This window comes from Cyprinodon variegatus, unplaced genomic scaffold, assembly GCF_000732505.1.
Source record: "Cyprinodon variegatus isolate N-32 unplaced genomic scaffold, C_variegatus-1.0 Scaffold739, whole genome shotgun sequence".
Taxonomy (NCBI): Eukaryota; Metazoa; Chordata; class Actinopteri; order Cyprinodontiformes; family Cyprinodontidae; genus Cyprinodon; species Cyprinodon variegatus.
In genome coordinates, this window is record NW_015151192.1 from 366,617 (window position 1) to 388,520 (window position 21,904).

At 38.4% G+C, this 21,904-nt stretch overlaps 1 protein-coding gene across 2 annotated transcripts in view; it reads left to right on the top strand.

The window, feature by feature from the left end:
* Positions 1 to 21,904, top strand: part of LOC107097990 (diacylglycerol kinase delta-like) — a 117,010-nt gene that overhangs the window by 79,019 nt on the left and 16,087 nt on the right. For both annotated transcript variants that reach the window (XM_015395408.1, XM_015395409.1), the window contains 15 exons: positions 756 to 860; positions 1,086 to 1,218; positions 3,027 to 3,133; positions 3,329 to 3,454; positions 4,518 to 4,620; positions 6,584 to 6,743; positions 6,823 to 6,931; positions 9,422 to 9,561; positions 12,545 to 12,632; positions 15,947 to 16,038; positions 17,071 to 17,170; positions 18,988 to 19,053; positions 20,565 to 20,736; positions 20,809 to 20,907; positions 20,990 to 21,068. In XM_015395408.1, coding sequence (XP_015250894.1) covers positions 756 to 860; positions 1,086 to 1,218; positions 3,027 to 3,133; positions 3,329 to 3,454; positions 4,518 to 4,620; positions 6,584 to 6,743; positions 6,823 to 6,931; positions 9,422 to 9,561; positions 12,545 to 12,632; positions 15,947 to 16,038; positions 17,071 to 17,170; positions 18,988 to 19,053; positions 20,565 to 20,736; positions 20,809 to 20,907; positions 20,990 to 21,068 — 1,679 coding nt within the window. The remainder of the gene's footprint in view (positions 1 to 755; positions 861 to 1,085; positions 1,219 to 3,026; positions 3,134 to 3,328; positions 3,455 to 4,517; positions 4,621 to 6,583; positions 6,744 to 6,822; positions 6,932 to 9,421; positions 9,562 to 12,544; positions 12,633 to 15,946; positions 16,039 to 17,070; positions 17,171 to 18,987; positions 19,054 to 20,564; positions 20,737 to 20,808; positions 20,908 to 20,989; positions 21,069 to 21,904) is intronic.

The window sequence follows — 21,904 nt, forward strand, 5'->3', positions numbered from 1 at the left end:
GGTGCGCCTTATGTGTGTGTTAAATACAGAAATGGCACACATAACTGAGACTGCGCCTTTTAGTACGGTGCGCCTTATGGTCGTGAAAATACGGTATATCTGTGCCTTCCTGTTATCCCCTCATCTCTCATGCTCTCTTTAAACTCAAGCATTATGTTAACTTGTGACATAAAGAATGATTTCCCTTTTTAAAAGCCTCCAAATCCCTCTAAGCAATCCTTAAACACTTCACCGATAATGAAACTAAACTGAACAATACTAAACAGCTCAGCTCAGGTTTCTATCTGTAAATGAAAACATAGATGTTTCCAAACGGCTGACTCTTAATCTGAATTACATAATCTCCGAATAGTCATAATCCAGGAAGAGTGACTCATTTGAAAAGTGTTTACTGTAGTAATAAATTGAGTGCATGGTAAGAGTCATTGTTGCCCTAATCTTAAAATCTGAATTGCTTTAGTCTAATAAAGAAGTGCCGACTATCTGGATGAATGGTAACGTTGCTGTTGTTTATATACTGTTGGAACAAGTTAAGGCATTTTTCATTCATTTCAACCTGAAGTCAAAGATGATTCTTTCTCAGCCACACTGAGTTTTGCGTTGGTTCATAATACCAAAGCGTGTAGAGCTTAATACATCACGAGCTCATCTGTTGTAGCATCATCCAGATCAGTTAATCATCCGTTGGCTTGACGTGGTTACAAATATTTCAGATGCGGCCTGAAAATTGACTAATTTTCATCTGTCCTTCACAGGTGATCACCCCGTTCCGTAAATTAATGCTTTGTGCCGAAAACAGGAAGGAAATGGAGGACTGGATCACAGCGCTTAAGTCGGTTCAAAAATGGGAAACCTATGAAGTGAGTGTCTCTAACCTCTCAATGGGTTTCCAGTTTTATTTGTTTCAATAACTAAAAACTTTCATCTTTTGGTCCAGATTTGATTAGATTTTTTTCAACGCCTCTCTTGCTGATTAGTGTTCCTTGATTCATTTCTGCTTATTTATTTTTCAGAATAAAATTTTATTCCTAGCAGGGTCAGTTGGACCCATAAAGTAATTATCCTCTATCTTCTGCATGGCGCAGGCCAGTCAGTTCAACATGGAGCATTTCTCTGGGATGCACAACTGGTACGCCTGCTCGCACGCAAGACCGACCTTCTGCAACGTCTGCAGAGAGGCCCTGCCAGGCGTCACCTCCCACGGCCTGTCCTGTGAAGGTGCACACTCGCTCACACTTTTAGGAGGCTGCACTTTGATTCTGCATCCATGCATACATTAGAAGGAAGCTGAAGCTGTCTTGGTCTGTGTTAGCAGTGAGGGCATTGCTCATGTACCTACAGACTTAATGTTTTTCTATACATCATACTATGTTATCATTATATTATGTTAAAGATTTTTTTTTTTATCATTATTTGGAGCCTTAAATCCTCTGCTTCCAGGCAAACACAATTTTATTGCAGGTTTGACAAAAGAATAGTTGCGTTCCTGCGTCATTCATATCAGCAGGGAAATCTGAACCCGTCCATAAAACATTTTGAAGTTGGGTCCCGATAAAAACCTATTTTTTTTAACTCTGTTAAAATTCCTGAACAAATTCCAGAATCCTGCACAGAACTAACGAAGCAAACACGCTGTGATTCCTGCCAGAAAAGGTAATAATCCGTAGCTGCAGAGAGGAAGAAAAACTCTAACAAGTTTGTCAAGTTCCATTTCTTCAGCAATGATTAAACACCGATGCCCACGGTTATTCATTTCTAAAGTGCTCTACTTTTAAAAGCTCCCCTAGCTTCTGGCTTGAATAGAATAGATGTACTTATTTTAGCCTCTAAAATCAGTTCACATTGATTAATTAAGCCTAAACTAGCTTTAAAAATGGACGCCAAGTGATTTCTATCTGCATTGTTTTTCTTATTAATTTGAAAACTATTCATACGTATTTAATGGTCATCCTTTCATTACGTAATTTGATAGAAGTATATACGTATATGTTGGTATTTAGTATTAGTTGGCCTTTTCTGCGAAGAACTAAAAGATTAATTAAAGAAAATAAGCAAACAGAGTGCTCAGCAATAAAGTTGTAGGGAGGTTTACAGTAGAATTAGGTTATAAAATAAAACCCCAGGTTGTGGAAATCTCACAGAAGACTGTCCAATCCATCATTTTGCAGGAAGAGAATTAATCAGAAAAGCAGCCAAGGGACCCGTGGTCTGCAAGATCTACGAAGATCCGCTGCTCTGTGCACTAAATGAGTTTAGCCTTTTTTTAGAAGATTTACACAAGAACAAACATTCCTGAAAGGAAACCATAAGAGGTCACACTGCAAAAACGAGCTAGAAACAAGTAAAAAAAAATCTTAAGTGTATTTACCCCTTATTTGAGTAGTAAATAAGATGATTTGCCAATGGAATAAGTATTTATACTCTTAAAATAAGAAAATTAGATCATATTTACTTGAAATAAGAAAAGACCTCCTCAATTCAAGAGAAAATGACTTATTTAGATTTAAATTTTTTGCAGTGCACGTTTCAGCTTGGTACAAAGCATAAAACCAACATTTTAACTAAGCTGCTGTAGTCAAAAAAGGACCAAAATGGAACATTTAAAGGTTATGTAGAAGTGTTTTGTGTGGCAGGAAACGAATACTTTGCATTGCTACTGTTAAACATGGTGATGGCAGCATCATGCTGGAGTTTCTCCAGCTGGAACACTGTTGGATGCTTCAAATTGATGGAGAAATGGATGGAGCCAGATACTGGGCAACCTGTGGATTTTACTGCCCAGTCAGATAACAATGCTAAACATACTGCCAGAGATAATAGAGCACACTAGTTTAGATTAAAGTTTGCTTTTAAGTCTTGGATGTTGAGGTTCACAGACTTCTCTAACCAGTTTAAAACCTATACGTCACTTTACAGTAATGCATAAAATCCCTACAAAATGATTCGGTAATAACGATATTTTTGCGAGTAGGAAAAACTTTGGAAACTGAAACTTTTTTCTACTTTTCATGTTTTTTTTTTTGCAGTTTGCAAGTTCAAGGCTCATAAGCGCTGTGCAGTTCGCTCCACCAACAACTGCAAATGGACCACACTGGCCTCTATAGGAAATGAGATTATTGAGGATGAGGATGGGGTGAGACATTTAATCCTAGAAATATCTAACTTGTTCTTGTTGGAATTCTACTTTCCTCGATTCTTTTCTTTCAATTTCTATCAGCAACAGAAAACTAGAGCTATGACACTATGTGGTATAAACGGCTAGTTCCATATTCCTTTAGCAAAGGGAACTTATAAATAACAATCCATTCATATTTTTGGATGTTTTCAGGTGTCTATGCCACACCAGTGGCTGGAAGGCAACCTGCCTGTCAGTGCCAAATGCGTGGTGTGTGACAAGAACTGTGGCAGCGTGCGGCGGCTGCAGGACTGGCGCTGCCTCTGGTGCAAGGCCATCGTGAGTGGGATTGATTTCAGCCTCCTTCCTGTCAAAACCTGTCATTTCAAATCAGTCTTGAAAGTTATTTAGGGCAATGCTAAAAAGCTAAAGTTATTCTTAGTTTAAATTAAGTTGAGATCATACACACCATCATAGAGACTTTGCAGTTTAGCTTCATAAGACGTCAGAATCTGTGTTTTTTTTCTGTTTCAACCAACATTAGAACCTGTTAGAGTTTCTTCCATCACATTTTCTACAAGAAAAATGTTTTCATCTTCTAGCAGCTTCCAATATAAATAATCTGTTAGTACAGAACTCCATCAATGCAATATAAAAAGGAATAAAAAAGAAACAGTTTCTGAAGAACATTTGTTTTGTTATTAATGCCACAAGATATTATGACACTATTTACATAATGAGAAATCTCCTTTTCCTTAAAGTATTAACTAATATATTAGTTGAGGTAAGAATTAATGAAGGAGAACAGGCCGTGTGGCAAACAAACATTATTATAATTGCTTAGATCTGCTCCATCCTTTATATCTAGACATTATTTTTATTCAATTCAGTAAAATCTGGGGTTAAAAAGGCTTGCAGGTTTGCTCACACTAAACTGCTGCTTTGTTATATCTATAACACAAAGTCACTGATGGATAATAAGCTTCTGAGTACATCAGATTTGGGGCTGATCAGATTTCAGGGTCGTTTTATCAACAGTTGCTTCTAAGATCATTGGATCTTCCCACCGCGCCGGCAGCAGTCATGCAGTTATCTTGCCGAAAGGTTTTAACAGAATCTGCCACTGGGAGACAGAGTGCCAGGCTTTTACTTTCCTCCACTTCCATTAGGCGAAAGCTTGGGATGGAGCACATTGACCCTCAACACAAAGTCCGGTTCTCAATGCATAAAAACACTGAGAGCCACAAGCACAAATGATTCAGAGTGGCATTTGTAAAGGTTACAGAACTGGCATTTGGTGGGTTTCAGTGGGATGTAACGACCTTTCTCCCACCACTGAAATCTGCAATTACTGTGTCCACAAAAAAACTCCCTCCACATGTGTGTGTGTGTGTGTTTTCAGGTGCATAGCAGCTGTAAAGAACAAATGGGGAAGGTGTGTCCCCTGGGTCAATGTCGAGTCTCAATCATTCCACCCACTGCACTTAACAGCATCGACTCAGATGGTGAGACGGCACCCACGCCCACTCGCCCACCCACACACCCTACTTTTCCACATTCTATTGAACTGACAGTGGGGGGGGGAGCAGAGGAATGTAACCGTTCCTGTCTAAATGCTGGGAATGCAGAGCAGGTTGAGGTCAAGAACCAAGAACAAAGCTTTTTTTGTGCCGCTAAAAAAACTTCCTGGTTAATAATCTCTAGAGCTTAAAGAATTATTTGATGCAATATAGCTGTAGATTCTTCATTTTTAACATAACTTTGTTTTTTTTATACTCATATGCAGCTTTCTAGACAGAAATTGATCTAGAATTAGAACATTAAGGTACAAACTACAGAGAAGAGAAACTCTGTTTGATTAAAACTTCTATAAGATCTATGAACATTTTTTCTTTCATGAGTAAAATCTATTTTTATTTTACTTTTACAGATTTTCTAAAAACCGCTTTTCGGTCAAAGAGTTTTTTCTCTTTGCGACACAAGAAATCTATAAGTACAGTAAAATCCTGCATCGTCATCATGATTTATTTCGAGGTGGAAATGTCAATTGAAAATATTCAGTACATAAAAATGAACGTGTAACAGGTTATTTTTCAATTCAATTCAGTTTATTTATATAGCGCCGATTCACAACACAAGTCATCTCAAGGAACTTTACAGTCCCTAAAAAAAGTGTAAAGAGAAAATTGTATTTATTCCCACACCTTTCATTTCTAAAAAGGCTGTTTACAAACATATCTGCCTTCCATCAAGGTTGATAAAATAAAAAAACTGTATAATAAATGAAAAACTATTGTGATTTTCTTTTATTCTCAAAGGAAACCTTTTTTTTTTAGTTATTTTCATTTTTCCTTAATATTATACAAGCACCAGTAAATGTATATGTAGAGTATGTGAGAACATTAAACTACCCTTAAAAAGGGGCCCTGTCACATATTATGAGTTTCTTTTTTTTTTTTTTTTTTAGTTTTTACAACTAGTGGCTCGTTTTTTTCTTCAGTATTACTCAATATTGTTAAGTATTAGGCTATGTTTCCATGGCAACCTGAGGTGACACAAGTAGGATTTATTTTTTTGCCAATTTTCGACCTGTATCTGATCTTTTCATTACATTCTGAACAACACAGATCAGATTTTTTTCAAATGCGAACCAGGTCTCTTTGCTAAATCTGAACCTGTACCTCGTTAACTCTCGACAAATATCACTGTTCCGCTTCTTCCTGCGCAGAGGCTGAAAGAAAACCAACAATCAAGGTGGATGATAATAGGGAGAGCAGTCTTTCTTTTTGATGTTCTTGCAAACATTGCGTTATTATCGCGTTGGAAAAGAAATGATTGAGAGATTGCAATATACGCTCCAGCACTATCATCCGTGTTTATTTCCCTAAATACAGAGCAATATCGCTACTTGTGCATGCAGGACACTTAAGTTGCATGAATGCAGTTAACATAGCAGATCACATGCAAGTCGGAAATATTTCGAAAAGTGGACGATCACAGAAAACAATCTGAAATAAAAGGGAATGAGCATTAAGGCCTGCAGTGTGAACCTAACCTAAGATGTTTCAACCATTCACTGATTTACTATAACTAGGCAGGAGCCTTATTGTCAAGCTTGATGTTTAAGCAACAGGCATCTTTCCTGTATTTAGTTTATTTTCCCGTTATTTTGTAAATTCTGGTTCTCAGCTCTGCCTCCAGCTCTGCCTCCATCCAATAGCTTTTCCAGCGTTTTGTGTTTCCTCTTAATTCAGCTCTGTTTTTTTAAACTTCCACACTAAAGATTGTTTTTGTAAGTTCTACTTAATAGCACTCAGTATGATGTGTTCAGGATTTTACTTTTACAAGCTGATTTTTTTTTTTTTTTTGTGTATCAACAGTGCAGATATCTTCTCACTCTTTTAAGTATAGTTTTTCGGTTGTTTTTAGATTTTTTTTTTTCTTTAACTCCTAATTCTTGATGATCAGGTTTCTGGAAGGCCACCTCTGGATCCTGCGCCAGCCCCCTGCTCGTCCTGGTGAACTCTAAGAGCGGGGACAACCAGGGCGTCAAGTTCCTCCGCAAGTTCAAGCAGCTCCTGAACCCGGCTCAGGTCTTTGACCTAATGAATGGAGGACCGGAGCTGGGGTGTGTTTTTGTTCTCATAGCCCTCACGTTTAAACCCTCCATGTCGATCTTCTCATGCCATCTCTCTCTTTGCTCGCAGGCTGCGGCTCTTCCAGAAGTTTGTAACATTTCGTATTCTGGTGTGCGGGGGTGACGGCAGCGTGGGCTGGGTGCTCTCCGAGCTGGACAAGCTCAATCTCCATAAACAGGTGAGAAACAAGGAGGAGAGGAGGAGGAGAGGGCAAAGGGCAGGTTGGTAGAATATTCTTATGCATAATAAGTCTGTAAAAAGTGCTGACGGGGCAGAGAAATCACCCACATACCCGATGGAGTGGAATACAAAGAAGATTCACTTTTATACGTCGGTAAATTCATTTCACACCTTTCAGCTCGATTCGATAAAACTACAAAGTGCTGCTCAGAAATGTGCTTCCTTTCTAAATGTTAGGTGATAGATGAATCATCGGATGACAAAAAACTTCAATCGATTTCAGAGAAAGAGGTTTAGCTGTCAAGTTCAGGTAGTTTGTATATTTTTATAGTTCACCGATTAAGAGAAATACACACAGGTTCTACTCTACACATTGTCACCTAAGACATTTGAGGGGAATAAAATAATTATGTTAATTTATTGCATAAAAAATACTTTTTTAGATCTTTTTAAAACAAAACTTTTAAATGAACCTGACATATTGCATAATTATTAATATGATATAGCTTATTTAATTAAAATACATAACGGTCAGGCTTATGTATTTTGAAGTAATAAGGTAAACTTGATCAAAATTTATACTAATAATTTAATTTATTTCAAAAGCATAAAATGTATTTGTTGGAATTGCATAATAATCCGGTTAGCTTTATATAAACGTTATATATTTAAAACAAATACATTAATAAGTGTTCATTTTGATCAGTATATACCTTATGTATTCAGCGTATATAAACTTCAAATTCAATAATGAATTTGCAGCTTGTACGTGTATTTAAAAGCTTTTTAAAATGATCTAAAAACAAATAAATTGGATTTCGTTAATAAAAAAAATTTATTCAATCTTTACATTTGGGTGAATTATTTTTGTGACTTTAGGCATCAATGCTGTCCTGGTATAATTCTGGCTGAATATTGGACCTTGCTTCCTATTAGAATTAGTGGGGATGATTTAGATTGGATGTCTTTTATCCACTTTACACTTTTCTTAAGAGATTTGGTAAAAAAAAAAAAAAAACCTTCAGAACAGATGCATTAGCCTGTTTTATCCAACCCTAACTCCCTTTTCAAGTGTATTTGATGATGCACAGGTAAACTGTCCCTTTGTTTGTTTATGAGAAGTTCAAGAATATGAAAAGTATAAAAAATAAAAAAAACAGTTAAAAAACAATCCACTGGACTTGGTTTCCTAGTTTGAAGACGTTTCGCTTCCCATCCAGGAAGCTTTTTCAATTCAAAATGTCTGAAATAGCGTTGAGTTTGAGGTTTTATACAGCAGCCCAACAAAACCTTGTTTTTATGTTTAAAACATCAGGGTTTCCACTGGTCATTAAAAGTCATTAAATTGTTATTTTTTAAAATAAGGCCTTTATTGGCATTAAAATTCATCAAATGTGTTTATTGTGGCATTTAAAATGCTTTCTTAAAAAAAATTTTTTATAAAAACTATTTTGTCAGACGTATTATATCACGATATATTTGCGTGGAACCGCTTCCAGTTGATCGCAAAGACGTATGTTCGGAAAAGAAGCTTGAGTCAGAGAAAAAGCTAGAGAATGGGGAACAATGCCAATTTCAACTAAAGTGGTTGGAAAACGAGGAATTCGGGGCATGGCTGCAGCCTGTTGATGGCTACCTGTTGGTGGCATTAAAATAATTTCTAGGAGCATTAAAAAGCATTAAATTAGAGTAATGCATTCCTGTATAAACCCTGAACATGCAAATTGGAACAAAGGGGTCCACCCCTTTAGAATGGGGGTCATTTGGCTTCTTTTGTTAGACTGCAATCCCCCATAGCCATCTAAGTGTCTTAAAGGTTGGTGGCTTGAATTGAAAAAGCGTCCTGGATGGGAACCAAAACGTCTTCAAAATTGGAAACAAAGTCCGCTGGATTGTTTTAAAAAAAAAATTCCGACCTGGATGACTGAGAACCTTCACCAGCAATATGGAAAGTAGTTTTCCTTCCTAAATTTTGTGCAGTTTATTCAATAAATCAGTACTAAAGTACCAAAACTGCTCACAAAATGATGCAGGCACCAATGTAGTTAACAGCAGGTTTAAAAGCCTCACCTTTGACTCCCACAAATGCATTTCCATTCCACTATGTTAGTCATGTATCTTCCAGGACATGATTGTTCTTAAACGTTCTAACCCATTTTCAGGCAGTTTGGTCCAGGTAGTTGAGGCCTAAAAGCTGCCAATCCATTTAACTTAAGCACAGATTCTGAGAGGGCAAAGAGATGTTTGTTGTTTTATGTTTACTATCAGTGGAAAGAAAGGAGGCTGCAGCAGCCCTGGCTGTGTAAGCCAATTGTTGTGCTATTAATTAAGCCATATTAATGCTGTTCCACAGCTGCACTGATATGGTTTTAATTTAGGATTAGCCTTCTGTTAATTGATAATTAGCAGCATGTGAAATGAGATTTGAACCACCTTAAATAAACATAACTGATCAGCGTCTAAGCCTAATTTCACGGCGTCTCCTCAGTGTCAGCTGGGAGTTCTTCCCCTGGGAACGGGAAACGACCTGGCTCGCGTTCTGGGCTGGGGAGGCCTGTGTGACGACGACGCTCAGCTGCTGCAGATCCTGGAGAAGCTGGAGAGAGCCACCACCAAAATGCTGGACCGGTAAGAACCGGGATGTTTAACGTCATTCCTGCAGGTCAACGACAGGTTACGTCCACAGTGACCCGGCTTGTGTCATTTTTTATGACTCATTCTTTCCAATAAAATGTAAAAGATAAGAGAATCTCTTTGCAGATGAGTTTAAGGTTACCCGTGAGGGAAGGGTCATGGTTATCTGATGCCACAAGCTGTTGGAGAGATGACCTTCTAAAAAAATTGATAAGAAAATGTTATTTTTTTATTATTGCTATAATAATCAGTAGACTGGAACGATCCAAACTATTGAACTCCACCCAAGTTCAAAGCTTCAGAGCAGAGCAGCTGGTTCCAGTTAAAGCGTTACACTGTTTGAAAAAATCTTTTTAGTTTTTTGTTACACAAAAAAAATTTGTAGAACATCCAACCTTGTATTTTATTGTCATTTTTAAAAAAATTTTATTTATAACTGCCTGTTTGAAGTTCTCAGAGTGTCGAGTAGTCCTTGACTTTAGTGGCTAATTTTTTTATCTTCATTTTAAAATCAGTCAAAGTTTATTTGTATGGCACTTTAGAACAACAACAGGAATACCAAAGTGCTTCACAGAAAGATAAAAACATTGTAAAAAAACAAAAAAATCCTGAGCATAAATCATTGAATTCTAAGTATTAAAAGCCATTTTGAAAAAAGAAGTCTTTAATCCGGACTTAAAAGGGGGGCAGATCTGTGAGAGCCTGCAGAACGAGATGCAGGCTGTTGTTTAGGTGCGGTAACCACAAAGGAACCATCGCTCCACTGTTTATACGAGATCTGGGAACATTCAGAACCATCTGATCGGTAGACCGGAAGCTCTGCTGGGGCGATCTACGCTCAACATCTCAGTTAAACATAACAGAGCAAGACCATGAAGGACAATTATGAAAATTTTAAATTTAAAAGATAATAGAACAGGGTTATCAAAAAAAGCCAGATGAGGAGGTATATTTATTAGTGTTGCACAGATGCCATTTTTTGGCCCTGATATCTGGCTGTGCCGATACCGATACCATCTGTTTGGAATTGATATGTGTGTGTATGTATGAAGAACTGCATACTACTTGGATGTAAAATAATTGCCATCATGGCTTTGTCAAGCTGCTGCCTACCTTTGTGAAGCAGGAAAATGACTAATACAAAGTGAACTTTTTATTACCTACCTGGAATGGGTGACAATAGTTGAATAAACTTATGGCTATCAAAATGGTATCGTGCCCTATTTGTTGGTACTCGCAGATACCGATATCACCATTTTAGTGCTGGATCGGGGCCTCGCCTGATACTAGTATCTGTATCGGTGCAACACTAATATTTATTAGTAACTAAAAGGTGTAAACTTGGCCATATTAATGGGGAAATAATTTGAAAGTTAAAGGTATGAAGAACGATCTTTTATTTCTAGGTGGATCATCTTAATAAGCGGTCCTCCTAATTGTTAATCATTCTGGTGATATATTTATGTAAGACCCTCTACGTGCTCGTCCCGTTAGCTATATATTTTGCGGATGCACACTTTCAGGAGTAAATGTGTGGTGAGATATGGTTTCAGACAGTCATTGAAGCTCACCTTTCTCACCGCGGTTCTACAAAGTATATGAGAAGAAAAGGAAGGCCCCCGAAGAGGCAGATATATCCCAGAACACTTTGTGCGGAGAGTTCTCCTCCCCAAACATTACGGGATTTGCTGTCACCAAGGCCAGCTGTCAATAGCCTGGCGCTACCCGACATAGGCGACTAATAACAAAGATGGCGCAGTGCACCGTAGTGGACCAATAGGGAAGTGATCATCTGTCCGAACAGTAAGTTAACTGAGTTCAATATAAAGTTTGCAATCTATATAGTGATTGAGGGATTTAGGGGTTAGGGCGGACGTTCGGACATAGTAAGCCTGTTTGAGCTATGAGAACAGCAACTTTTAAACAGGGCGTGCATGAGAAGAAACGGGCTCGTGCACGCACTCGCATGCGCATTTTTATATTTTTTTTAAGTGGAGAGTGAGGGTCTTTTAAAAAATTCGAGAAAATCCTCCAAAATACCTTTAATAAGGCTTCTGTGACAGGGAGTAAATTTAAGGTATTACTTGCTCATTTGTCGTCTTATAATCGTGAAAGTGAATTAACATACCTTAGAAATACCTGAGGGATCATGCTGACTTCCAAACAAAGGGACATTCTTCAGCCATTTAAGTATCAAGCATGCTGACTTAAGGGAATCATCTCAGATTCAACTGTTGAATGAAGTCGGATCAAGTTTATCACATTGCAGTGAGGTTTACGTTTAAAACAGATGTTATTTAATGGAGAAAAAAGGTAATTTTAGAATGTCCTTTCCTGAAAGAAACATTTCTTCCTATTTCGTTGAAGTGCAGTGGAAATATGCTGAAGTGAAGCAATGCAAAAAGATGACGCATTAAAGATAATGACACCAGGTTGGGTTCAGAAAAGAGCGGCGCTATTTCAGACCTTCTTTCTTTGTCTTCAGAGTTCAATTTTTCAAAGTTTTTTTAACTTGGATTTATATGAAAAACGTTCCTAATAAAAGCAACAAAATTAAATTTTGCAATTCGAAATTGGGCTTTTTTTGTCCGTTGTTCTAAATCTTTGTCTTTTTTAATAATGCAAAAAAAAAAAATCATTGTGAAAACATAACGTAGGACTTTAAGAATCTATATTTTTAACTTGTAGCATGAATTAAAAAAACTATACCAAAGGTAAAATACTTTTAGTGACCAATAAAACTGTTTTTTTTTATTCTTTGCAACAGATATTTAGTTTTAGAAATAAAGGACATGACTAAGTCAGTGATGACAGCAGGTTTCTAGTGAGCTTGAAGAAAACATTGTTTGCTCCTAGTTTCAACTGCTGTCAAGTTTTTCTTGATCTCCTGTCGGCGGCATCAGACACTTGTCTTTCAATCCCCCACCGCTGATAAAATGTTTCCCGTTAGGCTTATCAACGCTGTTTATGTTTTCAGATGGAGCGTGATGACATACGAGGTGCCCCCGACCGGTAAACAAACGCCGACAGGGAAGGAGGATGACAGCCACGACTCTCCTCTGCAGGTAAATTAGCCTGCAGCACTTTGAGGAGGCTCTCTGCTTTCCACAGATAGCATCTATGAAAACAGAGCCCAGAAGAAGCAAATAGAAGCCAAGACAATCGGACTGAAAACAGAAAAAATAGATTAAAAAAAAGCACTCTCTGCTGCAAATATGAAGGAGATAATTTAGAAACATGTTTATGTTTACATGATTCCTCTTTTAGAGTTGTTGGGAAAGCATATTTAAATGTCAAATCATTCTAGCTTAAACATTCACATAAATGTACTCTTTATCAGACGATATTGTCCCAAAATTTCTGGTTTTAAAAAAATCCTGTCTTAAAATTTGTGTGGGTTTTTTTTTCCCGTTACTTTAAGCAGCCCAGTTAGTTATACATCAGCTTGTATACCTTAATTCGGCCAATCATATATCAACGGTCATCTTACAATCAAACTTTTTGGTCATAGCATCTTGATTCATATGTCGCAGTTAATATACGAAACAGTTGAAATCAGAATCCTTTCCTTTCCCATTGAGTTCCGTCCCAGTTTTCACTGGGATGGACGTCTGTGTCTTCAGCAGGCGTAGAGCTAACAGAACTGGCAGCGTTGTGAGGCAAGGGCTCAAACATGTACGGCTGGAAGCCTTCTACACCAAACCAAGCTTCTGCCGCCCTCGCGTCCTCTTCCACAACATCTTCTTCTCCGCTTTCCTCCTCTAAATAAAAAATGTATGACAGCGGAGACTCATCCACGACCTCCAACACTAAACTCTCCTCCTCTTGCATGTTTCCTCTGTCCATAGCGTTCCTTGACAGTGTCGTTTCTAAGTCACTAATTTAGTGCTACTTGGTCCCAATGGAATTTCCCATTAGGAACCTACTAGCACTAAGTCGCTAACTAGTTAGCAAGATGCTTCAGAAAAACCGGCCACAATCAAACCTGCCCGTGAACCTTCCACCACAACGATCCCGCCCCTTAAAAATCAACCAATCACATTCACTTTATTCACTAATGTAAAGTTGTGCACCACTCTGGGGTGGTTAAATTTAATCGATTTTGAATCGATTCCTTTACATTTTTGCAAAATCGATGTCTAGGGAATGAGATCGATAAGTTTTATAGTGACAGGAAGCAGGAAAGATTTACTCACGATGACTTCAAGCCAGACAGCTGCAAATATAGCCAATAGGTCGACTGAAGACATGAGGCTGACCAGCAAACACCCTGTAGTTGCTACAGACAATGCTGCAAATATGGTTTGTGCAGGGAAGATAATGCAGCTCATGCATGTCTGCTGTGTCCCCGCTGTGTCACGTCTGCTCGCTCGAGTGAGGCTTCACTTTTTCACTTTTCACAAACAAGAAATAAGAAGAAATAAGAAATAAAATACATGAGTATTTTGAAACACAGTTGAACCACTTTCATTATTGTAAAAAGAGATCGAATTGAAATTTATCGATTTAGAACTGTATTAATCTATATCGAATCGATTCAGGACCTGGGGAAAATAACCAGCCCTATTCTCTACAACTTTAAAACCAATTCTTTTTTTCACCAGCTGAGATTATTTAATGTAAAGCATGCTTTGTTAAAGCAACCATCAGGTGTAAAAATGGGGGTTGGTCAAATCTAGACATGTGCTGTCCAATTTAAACCATTAAAGCTCTTTTTCTTTTTTGGGAAGAGGTAAGATAAATTCACCCTTTATTGCAGCAGAATAATTTTCAATAGAAGAATTCAGCGTAATTTAAGCCAAATTAATTTTAAAAAATTCCAGTGGAGAGCACATTTATTAGTATCATTAAAAATCGCTTTAAAATAATTAGAATTTCTCATGAATGATTCCTTCTTCAGTTCGTCTCTGGTGTATAAATAGGCCTGACACAGAGCCATCAGTCTGTATGCTGAATGAAGACCAGTATTTATTGACCTAGCAACCACACAGAATCTGAGGAGAACAAGTGATGAACATATATAGCTCTTAAGGCTGATTTATGCTCAGAAACCAGGTCGTCTGCAGGGAGGAGAGAAAGGAGGCATCTGATTGGTCAGATCTACATCCACTCTACACGATGCGTATTTCCTGTTTGTATGACGTATGTATGATGATGTATGATGTGTAGAACCACTCATGAAGTTGGACCAGCTAGAAGAGCGAGGTGTGCAAGAGCGCTGGGACCATTGTTCCACCTGGATCCCCGCTCTTTTTCGCCCTCATGTCCCTCCGTTGTCGCACAAACTTGCCCCTTGCATTTATCCACTTCCTCACCGCCTCTGCCATATCTAGACCTACAGCTAGTTCCTGATTGTCCCTCTTGCGTTGTGGCGTTGAATAACATAGCGCAGACCACGCTTAAATATTGGGCATAAATCAAAAATACCTGTGTCAAGCTCACTGCGACACACTGCTGCAGGAGCATAACCAGGCATTTAATATCTCTTAATAACAATTAGAAACAGAGTAAAACAGGAATGACCCAGTTGTGAGTGAGGAAAGGAAGGAAAAGCCTTTTCTTTCCTACTGTTATAAATGTAAACATCTACATTATGAACTAGGACTAACTGGAATGGTAACATTTGAACAGATCTGACTGGAAAGGAGGTTTTAAAAAACCAAACCTGCGGGTGGGTTTGGTTTGAACCAGGGAATGAATATGTAAATGAATAAATATGAATCTGTAATCCTCTGGTCCTGTTTTCTCTGAAGGCCAATGGATTAACATCCTGAACTCTTCCAAATGCCAGAATATTTTAGACCTAAAATGTGATCGACTCAGACACAGCGAAAAAAGGTTATTATTTGGTCTTTGAACAAATAATGATCCAAACGTACATTTAGATCAGCGCCGAAGCACAAAATCAGATTATTTTCCTTTTCCATCAGAGCCTTCAGAAAGCTTGATAATCTGAACAATCCCATCTTTCACGTATAGTGAAAAGAAGTGTAGATAAAAGATATAGTTTTAGATGTATTCTATAAATGTTCTTCTCAGTTATCCACATTTTTAGATAGTTAATTTATGTTTTTAATACATTTTAATATCTGTTTTATTAATATGCTTTATATTCTTTATTTTCTTTTCTGCAAAACCGTAATTACTTATTTACATTTTCATAACAATCTTCTGTGAAAAAAGCTTCACAACTTCATGAAGAAATAAAAGAAAAATGCTTCTTATTATGGAGGAGAATGAATAAGAATATGATGTCACTACAGGCAAAATGCTTTGCAAAATCTATAGTTTCCAGTTTTCCTTCTTGCAGCATGTTAGTGCTAAACAGAAAGGTGTTTCCTCCCTGGTTTACTGGAGGCTTCCTCTGTCCATGTTTCAGGTCCACATCACTCAGTATGCAGACTCCGTGGCCTGCCACCTGGCCAAGATCCTGGACTCAGACAAGCACAGCGACGTCATCTCCTCTGCCAAGTACGTGCCACGAATGCCTGCATTCAAAACGAAACAAGAACCCGATTGAACCCTAGAAACAAAGAGGAAACAGGTGAAAGAGGATAAAGATGCTTTAAATCCAGGGGCGGAGAAAGAAAAGGAACGATAACTAGAAAAAGAGTCCTCACAGGCGCTCAGCAGGAATCGATTTTCTGCTTTGGTCCTGTTTTAAGTGCAAACATGCACTTAAGAGTCCGAGTGTGTGCAGAAGTGGAAGGGAGGGAGAGGGATGAGCCATTATTTAGGGCTCATCCGAGTGCATTAGTTCACAGCAGTCAGTAAGAAAGAACTTCAGCTGCCATTACGGAGCACTTTTCTTCACCCTTCTGTTTGTTGCATTTAACCTGATGAGTTTAAGACATTAGATACCTTACTTAGGAAAGTACTCCAGTTTTCCGAGGGCGTTTAGTCAGTCGCAAAGTGATTTTAGCTGTGTTCAGAGTCTCATAAAAGCCTGTCAGGTGTTGATATTCACTTTACTGTAATAAATGAGGGAAGGTAAGGGAAAGCTGCTGTCAGTCTCTAATGGATGCCTTTGAACATTAACAAAGACCTTCTGCTGGCTAAAAGGGTTCACACTGATGAGGATGACGGACAAATTGGAGGAGAGAGCCTTAACTGCATTTAGTTTGAAGACCTTGATACATTTTAAAAGGCATTTGCTGCATATTTCACCCAGAAATTGAATATAAATAGCCACAAATCCAAAATCAGTTTAGGGAAAAGATGAAGCACTGGAGGCACAACTCGTTTCAGATGATCTAATGTTTACGGAGCGCATTGTGAGTTTGGAGAAAGCTCCCTGCTGAGTCACACTGCAGCAGCAGTAATGTACCAGATGTGAGTAAACAGTGACTGTGAGGAGGCGACGGAGCTGCCTGGTAGGTAGGCAGCAGCCGGTCGCCACCACCAGCATCATGACTCATCAAATCTTCAGCATGTCAATCATCCGCTCAGCGCTGAGCCCTAACCTTGATCTGATCTCTCCGCCTCCCTCACCTGTGTCGGCAGGTTTCTGTGTGGGACGGTGAACGATTTTGTGGCAGAGGTGGGGAAGGCGTACGAGAGAGCCACAGAGAACAAGGAGGAGGCAGATGCTATGGCCAAGAAGGTAAAATGTTTAATTATGTGTGTAGGTTATGTAAGCACTTGTATAACAGCAGGTGGTGGGCAGATGTAGGCGTGTGTGTTTGAAATGGAGGAGGAACAAAACACAGCAGCAGATCACGTCTTATTTATCGCTGCTTTGCAGTAGTTTTGTCACCCATCATGCTTTCCCTGAATTATTTACATATGCAATCTGCAGAAGAGCATATGTTTTATTGTTATATGTAAACTGTAAAATAGATCAAAACTGAGAAAAGCGGTTTTCACTGATTGCAAAATATAATAAAAGATGGTGAAGATCTTCAGTCATCCAGGTCATAGTCATTCCATAAAAAAACATTAAACGCAATCCACTGGACTTTTTTCCAAGTTTGAAGATGTTTCGCTTCCCATCCAAGACGCTTTTGCACCTTCATCTTTTAATGACAATCTGGTTCTGTATGCTAGCACAATTAGCTACTTCTTCTGTAAAAAGAAGCTAAATTATAAGTATTGTGTTTTTAGTTGAGATTTTTGTTGCTTTAGAAAACAATAAAGAAAATTAAAAGAAAATGCATATCTTATAAAAAAAAAGCACATTCACCACCTGAAATACTATTACAATATTTGTTTACATGTCTAATCATAAAAGCAACAAGTGCATTTTTTTTCCTAAAAGGAAAGGTCAGATTAAAGTCCTTCCTGTGTTTTCTATCCATGAAGTAACTTTTTTATTTTTCTTCACTTCCTCTTTTGCAAATTAGTTTCTCTTTTAAATGTGATTCCAGTGGACTTTATGTTACTGGTTTTGGACTTTATTGAACATGATATCCAAAGATGAGATAAGGATGAAACGATTTGATATTGATGTCACTAAAAAGAAAGAAATCGGAATAGATCGGCCTTCAACTAAAATCTCTTGATATTAGCATCCTGATAGAAAACTGCATTGCACTGCATCTGTATTGGTCAGTATCTCAGGGCTGCAATATTCAATATGGTATCAGAAATAAAAAATGCTATAACATTTCCATGAATAATTATATGTTTGCATTTGTTTTGAACAAAAAAAATATATTTATGTGCTGAAGGGACGAGAAAAAATACAGTTTTACATTCTCATCATATGGCTGATCAGACAAAGCAGTGAAGAACCAATTTAATGCGCCCAGATGAGAAGAAAACAAAACATGTTTATTAATAAAACTCTAGCTAATCAAAAACAAGCATAACTTAAAAAAAGGAGGATTTAATTTATAGCAAAAAGATTATTAATGATTGGATAAGAATTAAATGATGTAGATCAGGGCGCGCTTCGGTGGAGCAGTGGTTAACGCACACAGCCCATGTATGGAGGCCTTAATCGCTGACCTGGGTTGGAATCTGACCTCTGGTCCTTTGCCGCATATCTCTCCCGCTCGCTCATGCCCCCTCTCCTGTCAGCCTACTGTTGAAAAAACGAGCTACTAGTGCAGCAAAAACTCAAAAAAAATAAAATAAAATTATAATTTAAAGTAGATTAAGATTATAATGAGGTAGGCAGTGTTGCAGTTTCTAGTTCTTCTTTTTTTCTATCTTGTGTTGCTCTGGTGATTTATTTTTTTGCAGAAAAGTGGCATTTTTTCTATTAACAGTGTCTGAAAATAGGTTTGATTTCAGGCTTGTTTTTACCCTATATTTTTAGCCAGAATATGCATTTAAAAATTTAATACATCAATGAGGTGTGCTCTAAACCCCCAAATCTACTTTATTCTCTCTATGTGTAATTCTATAGTAATCTTGGACGTGAGTGTTAGTAGAAATCTGCCTGATCTTCTCCTCTCTGTTTATGTCCTCTCCCAGTGCGCACTGCTGAACGAGAAACTGGATTCGCTGGTAAAGGCCTTAAGCGAGGAAGCAGAAGCTCAGGTAGAACAAGCACCAGAAACACATGTTGCAATGAAATAAAGTAGGACTGTTTTCATTTACACAGAAGGTTTACTGCCCTAACCCTTCAAAATGATCACATCACTTGGATTTTATTTTGATTTTTTCCAATTTAAACTAAGAAACCTCTGCAGTTTATTGGGATTTTATGCCACAGGCTAAAACCAATTAGAGAAAAAAAACTCAGCAACTCTTTTCCCCTTTTAATAACAGAAAGTCTGCAGGATGCATGTGTGGATAGCCCTCCAATACTAAGAAATTCCCCTTGCCTTTTCTTCTTTAAAAGCTTAAATTCATATCATCCTAGAATATCATCCCAGAATAGCTTTGTTAAACTTTTGCCTTTGACACACATGAAGTAACTTTGATCTGAACCACTCAGGTGGAGCATGGAGCATTTGTATTAAAGCTGAATTGAAAGAAATATATACTTTATTTATATAATGAGGCAATTTCTAAGGGGAACTGGTAACACTGGATTTTATTCACGTGCATCCAAGTAAATACATTTGAATTCAGTCCTAATTAAATAAAAATCCAAGTCTGTGGTCATAATGTGACAATAAGTACTGCAAACTAAATAAACAATTCTATTCAGTTTATTTATATAGCGTCAATTCACAACATGTCATCTCAAGGCACTTAACAGTTCACCAGATCATACAGTTAAATTGATTTTCTGTCCAAGGTAAACCAGTTGATTCCATTGACTCGTTGACTCTGAGGCAACCCCGCACACTTAGCATGCTTGTAGCGACAGTGGAGAGGAAAAACTCCCTTTTAACAGGAAGAAACCTCCAGCAGAACCAGGCTCAGTGTGAGCGGCCATCTGCNCCCGTCCAGGAAACACACAGCCAGGCAGACGAGCTCCAAGACAGCTCCCATGTCAGAGGATGAAGAGAGCACATCCAGCCAGTCATCGTCAGAGAAACAGGACCACACTGAAAAACAGGCCGATCTCCAACATCTATAAACAAGGTTGTTGATGGAAGCAGCACAGCTGATGTTTCTCTCCAGGATGACGTCACAGCCAAACAGGAACAGACGAGGCGAAGCTACTCTGAGGAAAAGCAGAGAGAGCATAACGTTAGAGATTGAACTAATAGATACTGCAGAGTGGGAGAATAGAGACAGAATGAAGCAGAATGATGAAATAGGGATCCCTATGTCCTCAAGAAGTCTAAGCCTATAGCAGCATAACTATAGAGATAGTTCAGGATAACTTGAGCCACTCTTAGTATGTGTTTCCTTATGGAACCTAAACATCAAAACACATGATGCTACTTTATCCTAAATAGATTAAGCCCTCACATATCAGCAGGATTTCCAACTCCTGCTCTGCAAATTCAGAAATGCAGGAGAGTTCAGACCGTGATCCTGCAGCTGATCTAACACTAAATGGTTTCAAAGGCACACAGTTTCAAATAAGGAGGTATTCTGTGGTTCTACATGTGCTTATAAAATCAAACACTGACTTCTCTGCTTTTATCCAGGTGGTGCCTGCAGGTTCAGCACCCAGCCAGGAGAGCGGCAGCTCCAGCCCTGGCGAAAGTGGAGGAGAGTCAGGCTCAGAAGGCAAAACGTACCGATCCAAAGAGCAGCTGATGCTCCGAGCCAACAGCCTGAAGAAAGCCCTGAGGCAGATCATCGAACAGGCGGAGAAAGGTAACAGCAGCCAGACCGCTGCTTTAATTTCTACAGTTTGAGGTGCTCACTGACCCAACGTCATGGTTTCAGTGGTGGATGAGCAGAACAAACACACGCAGGTCCAGAGGATGCCATCTTCGTCATCCATCAAGAGGGAGAACAGTGAGGAGCTGAAGGATGCTGAGCAACGTAAGTCATATTTTAATCTCAGTGAGGTGAATGCATTAGTCCTGAGATAATCTGCCTGATAAAACATGATGATTCTGTCCAGGGGGGCTGAGTCCCACCTCACCCATCGTCCTGGAGAAGCCAGAGAGCCTTAATACGGTCACCTTCAGCGAGGATACTGTGTAAGTGGGTTTGCTTTGACTGTCAGACCACAACCAGAAGCTTCACCTTTAATGGGACTTTAAATGAGTGAACCAGAACCAAAATTAAGCATAACTGGGCTGGGTATCAATCAAACATTTAGATACCGGTACCAATACCGATATCGTCCCTTCAATATCGGTGCCTGATCGGTACTTTTTTCAATACCAGTTTTATAATATCAATTCTAATAAAAAGAAAATTATATTAAAGAATCCTGACTTTTATTTTAAACTCAGATTATTCAATTCCAAGCACTCTTCTTACATAAAGATTATTTTCAGTGCAAAAGAAATGTTGCAAACATTGGGTGGTTATGCTTACTTTTAGATATTGAGGACCTTTTAACTTAGCAGTTTAAATTAAAAAAGATAAACGTGTCTGTTCTCTCAGCAATCCCGCTCTGAGGGTGTGGATGACGCTTGCACGCAGAGATACCTGGTTGCTGAGTTTATGCACCTATTAAGTTGAAGTAACGCTAACAAACGTAGACTTCCCTGTTGAAGACGAGTCCGGTGGTAGAGATTTTAAATCACTCCGCTCCGGTTTTTGTACCGCACACAGGCTGCTAAGTGGAGGATGGCTCTGCTAGCTGCGGTCAGCCCTTCTTGCAGTCAAACACTGCAAGTTTCCACTCTTAAATTATCCCGTGCACCATTAGGCGCTTCATATAGTTGCCAGCCTTAGCAAAAATGTCTGCATGTATGTTTGCGCACTATTCGCATCAATCTGCAATATATATAAATATTTCTAAAAAAAATAATAACTAGAAAAAGCTGTTTCGCAGAAACAGCAAAGTGGGAATGCTTTTTTTGCT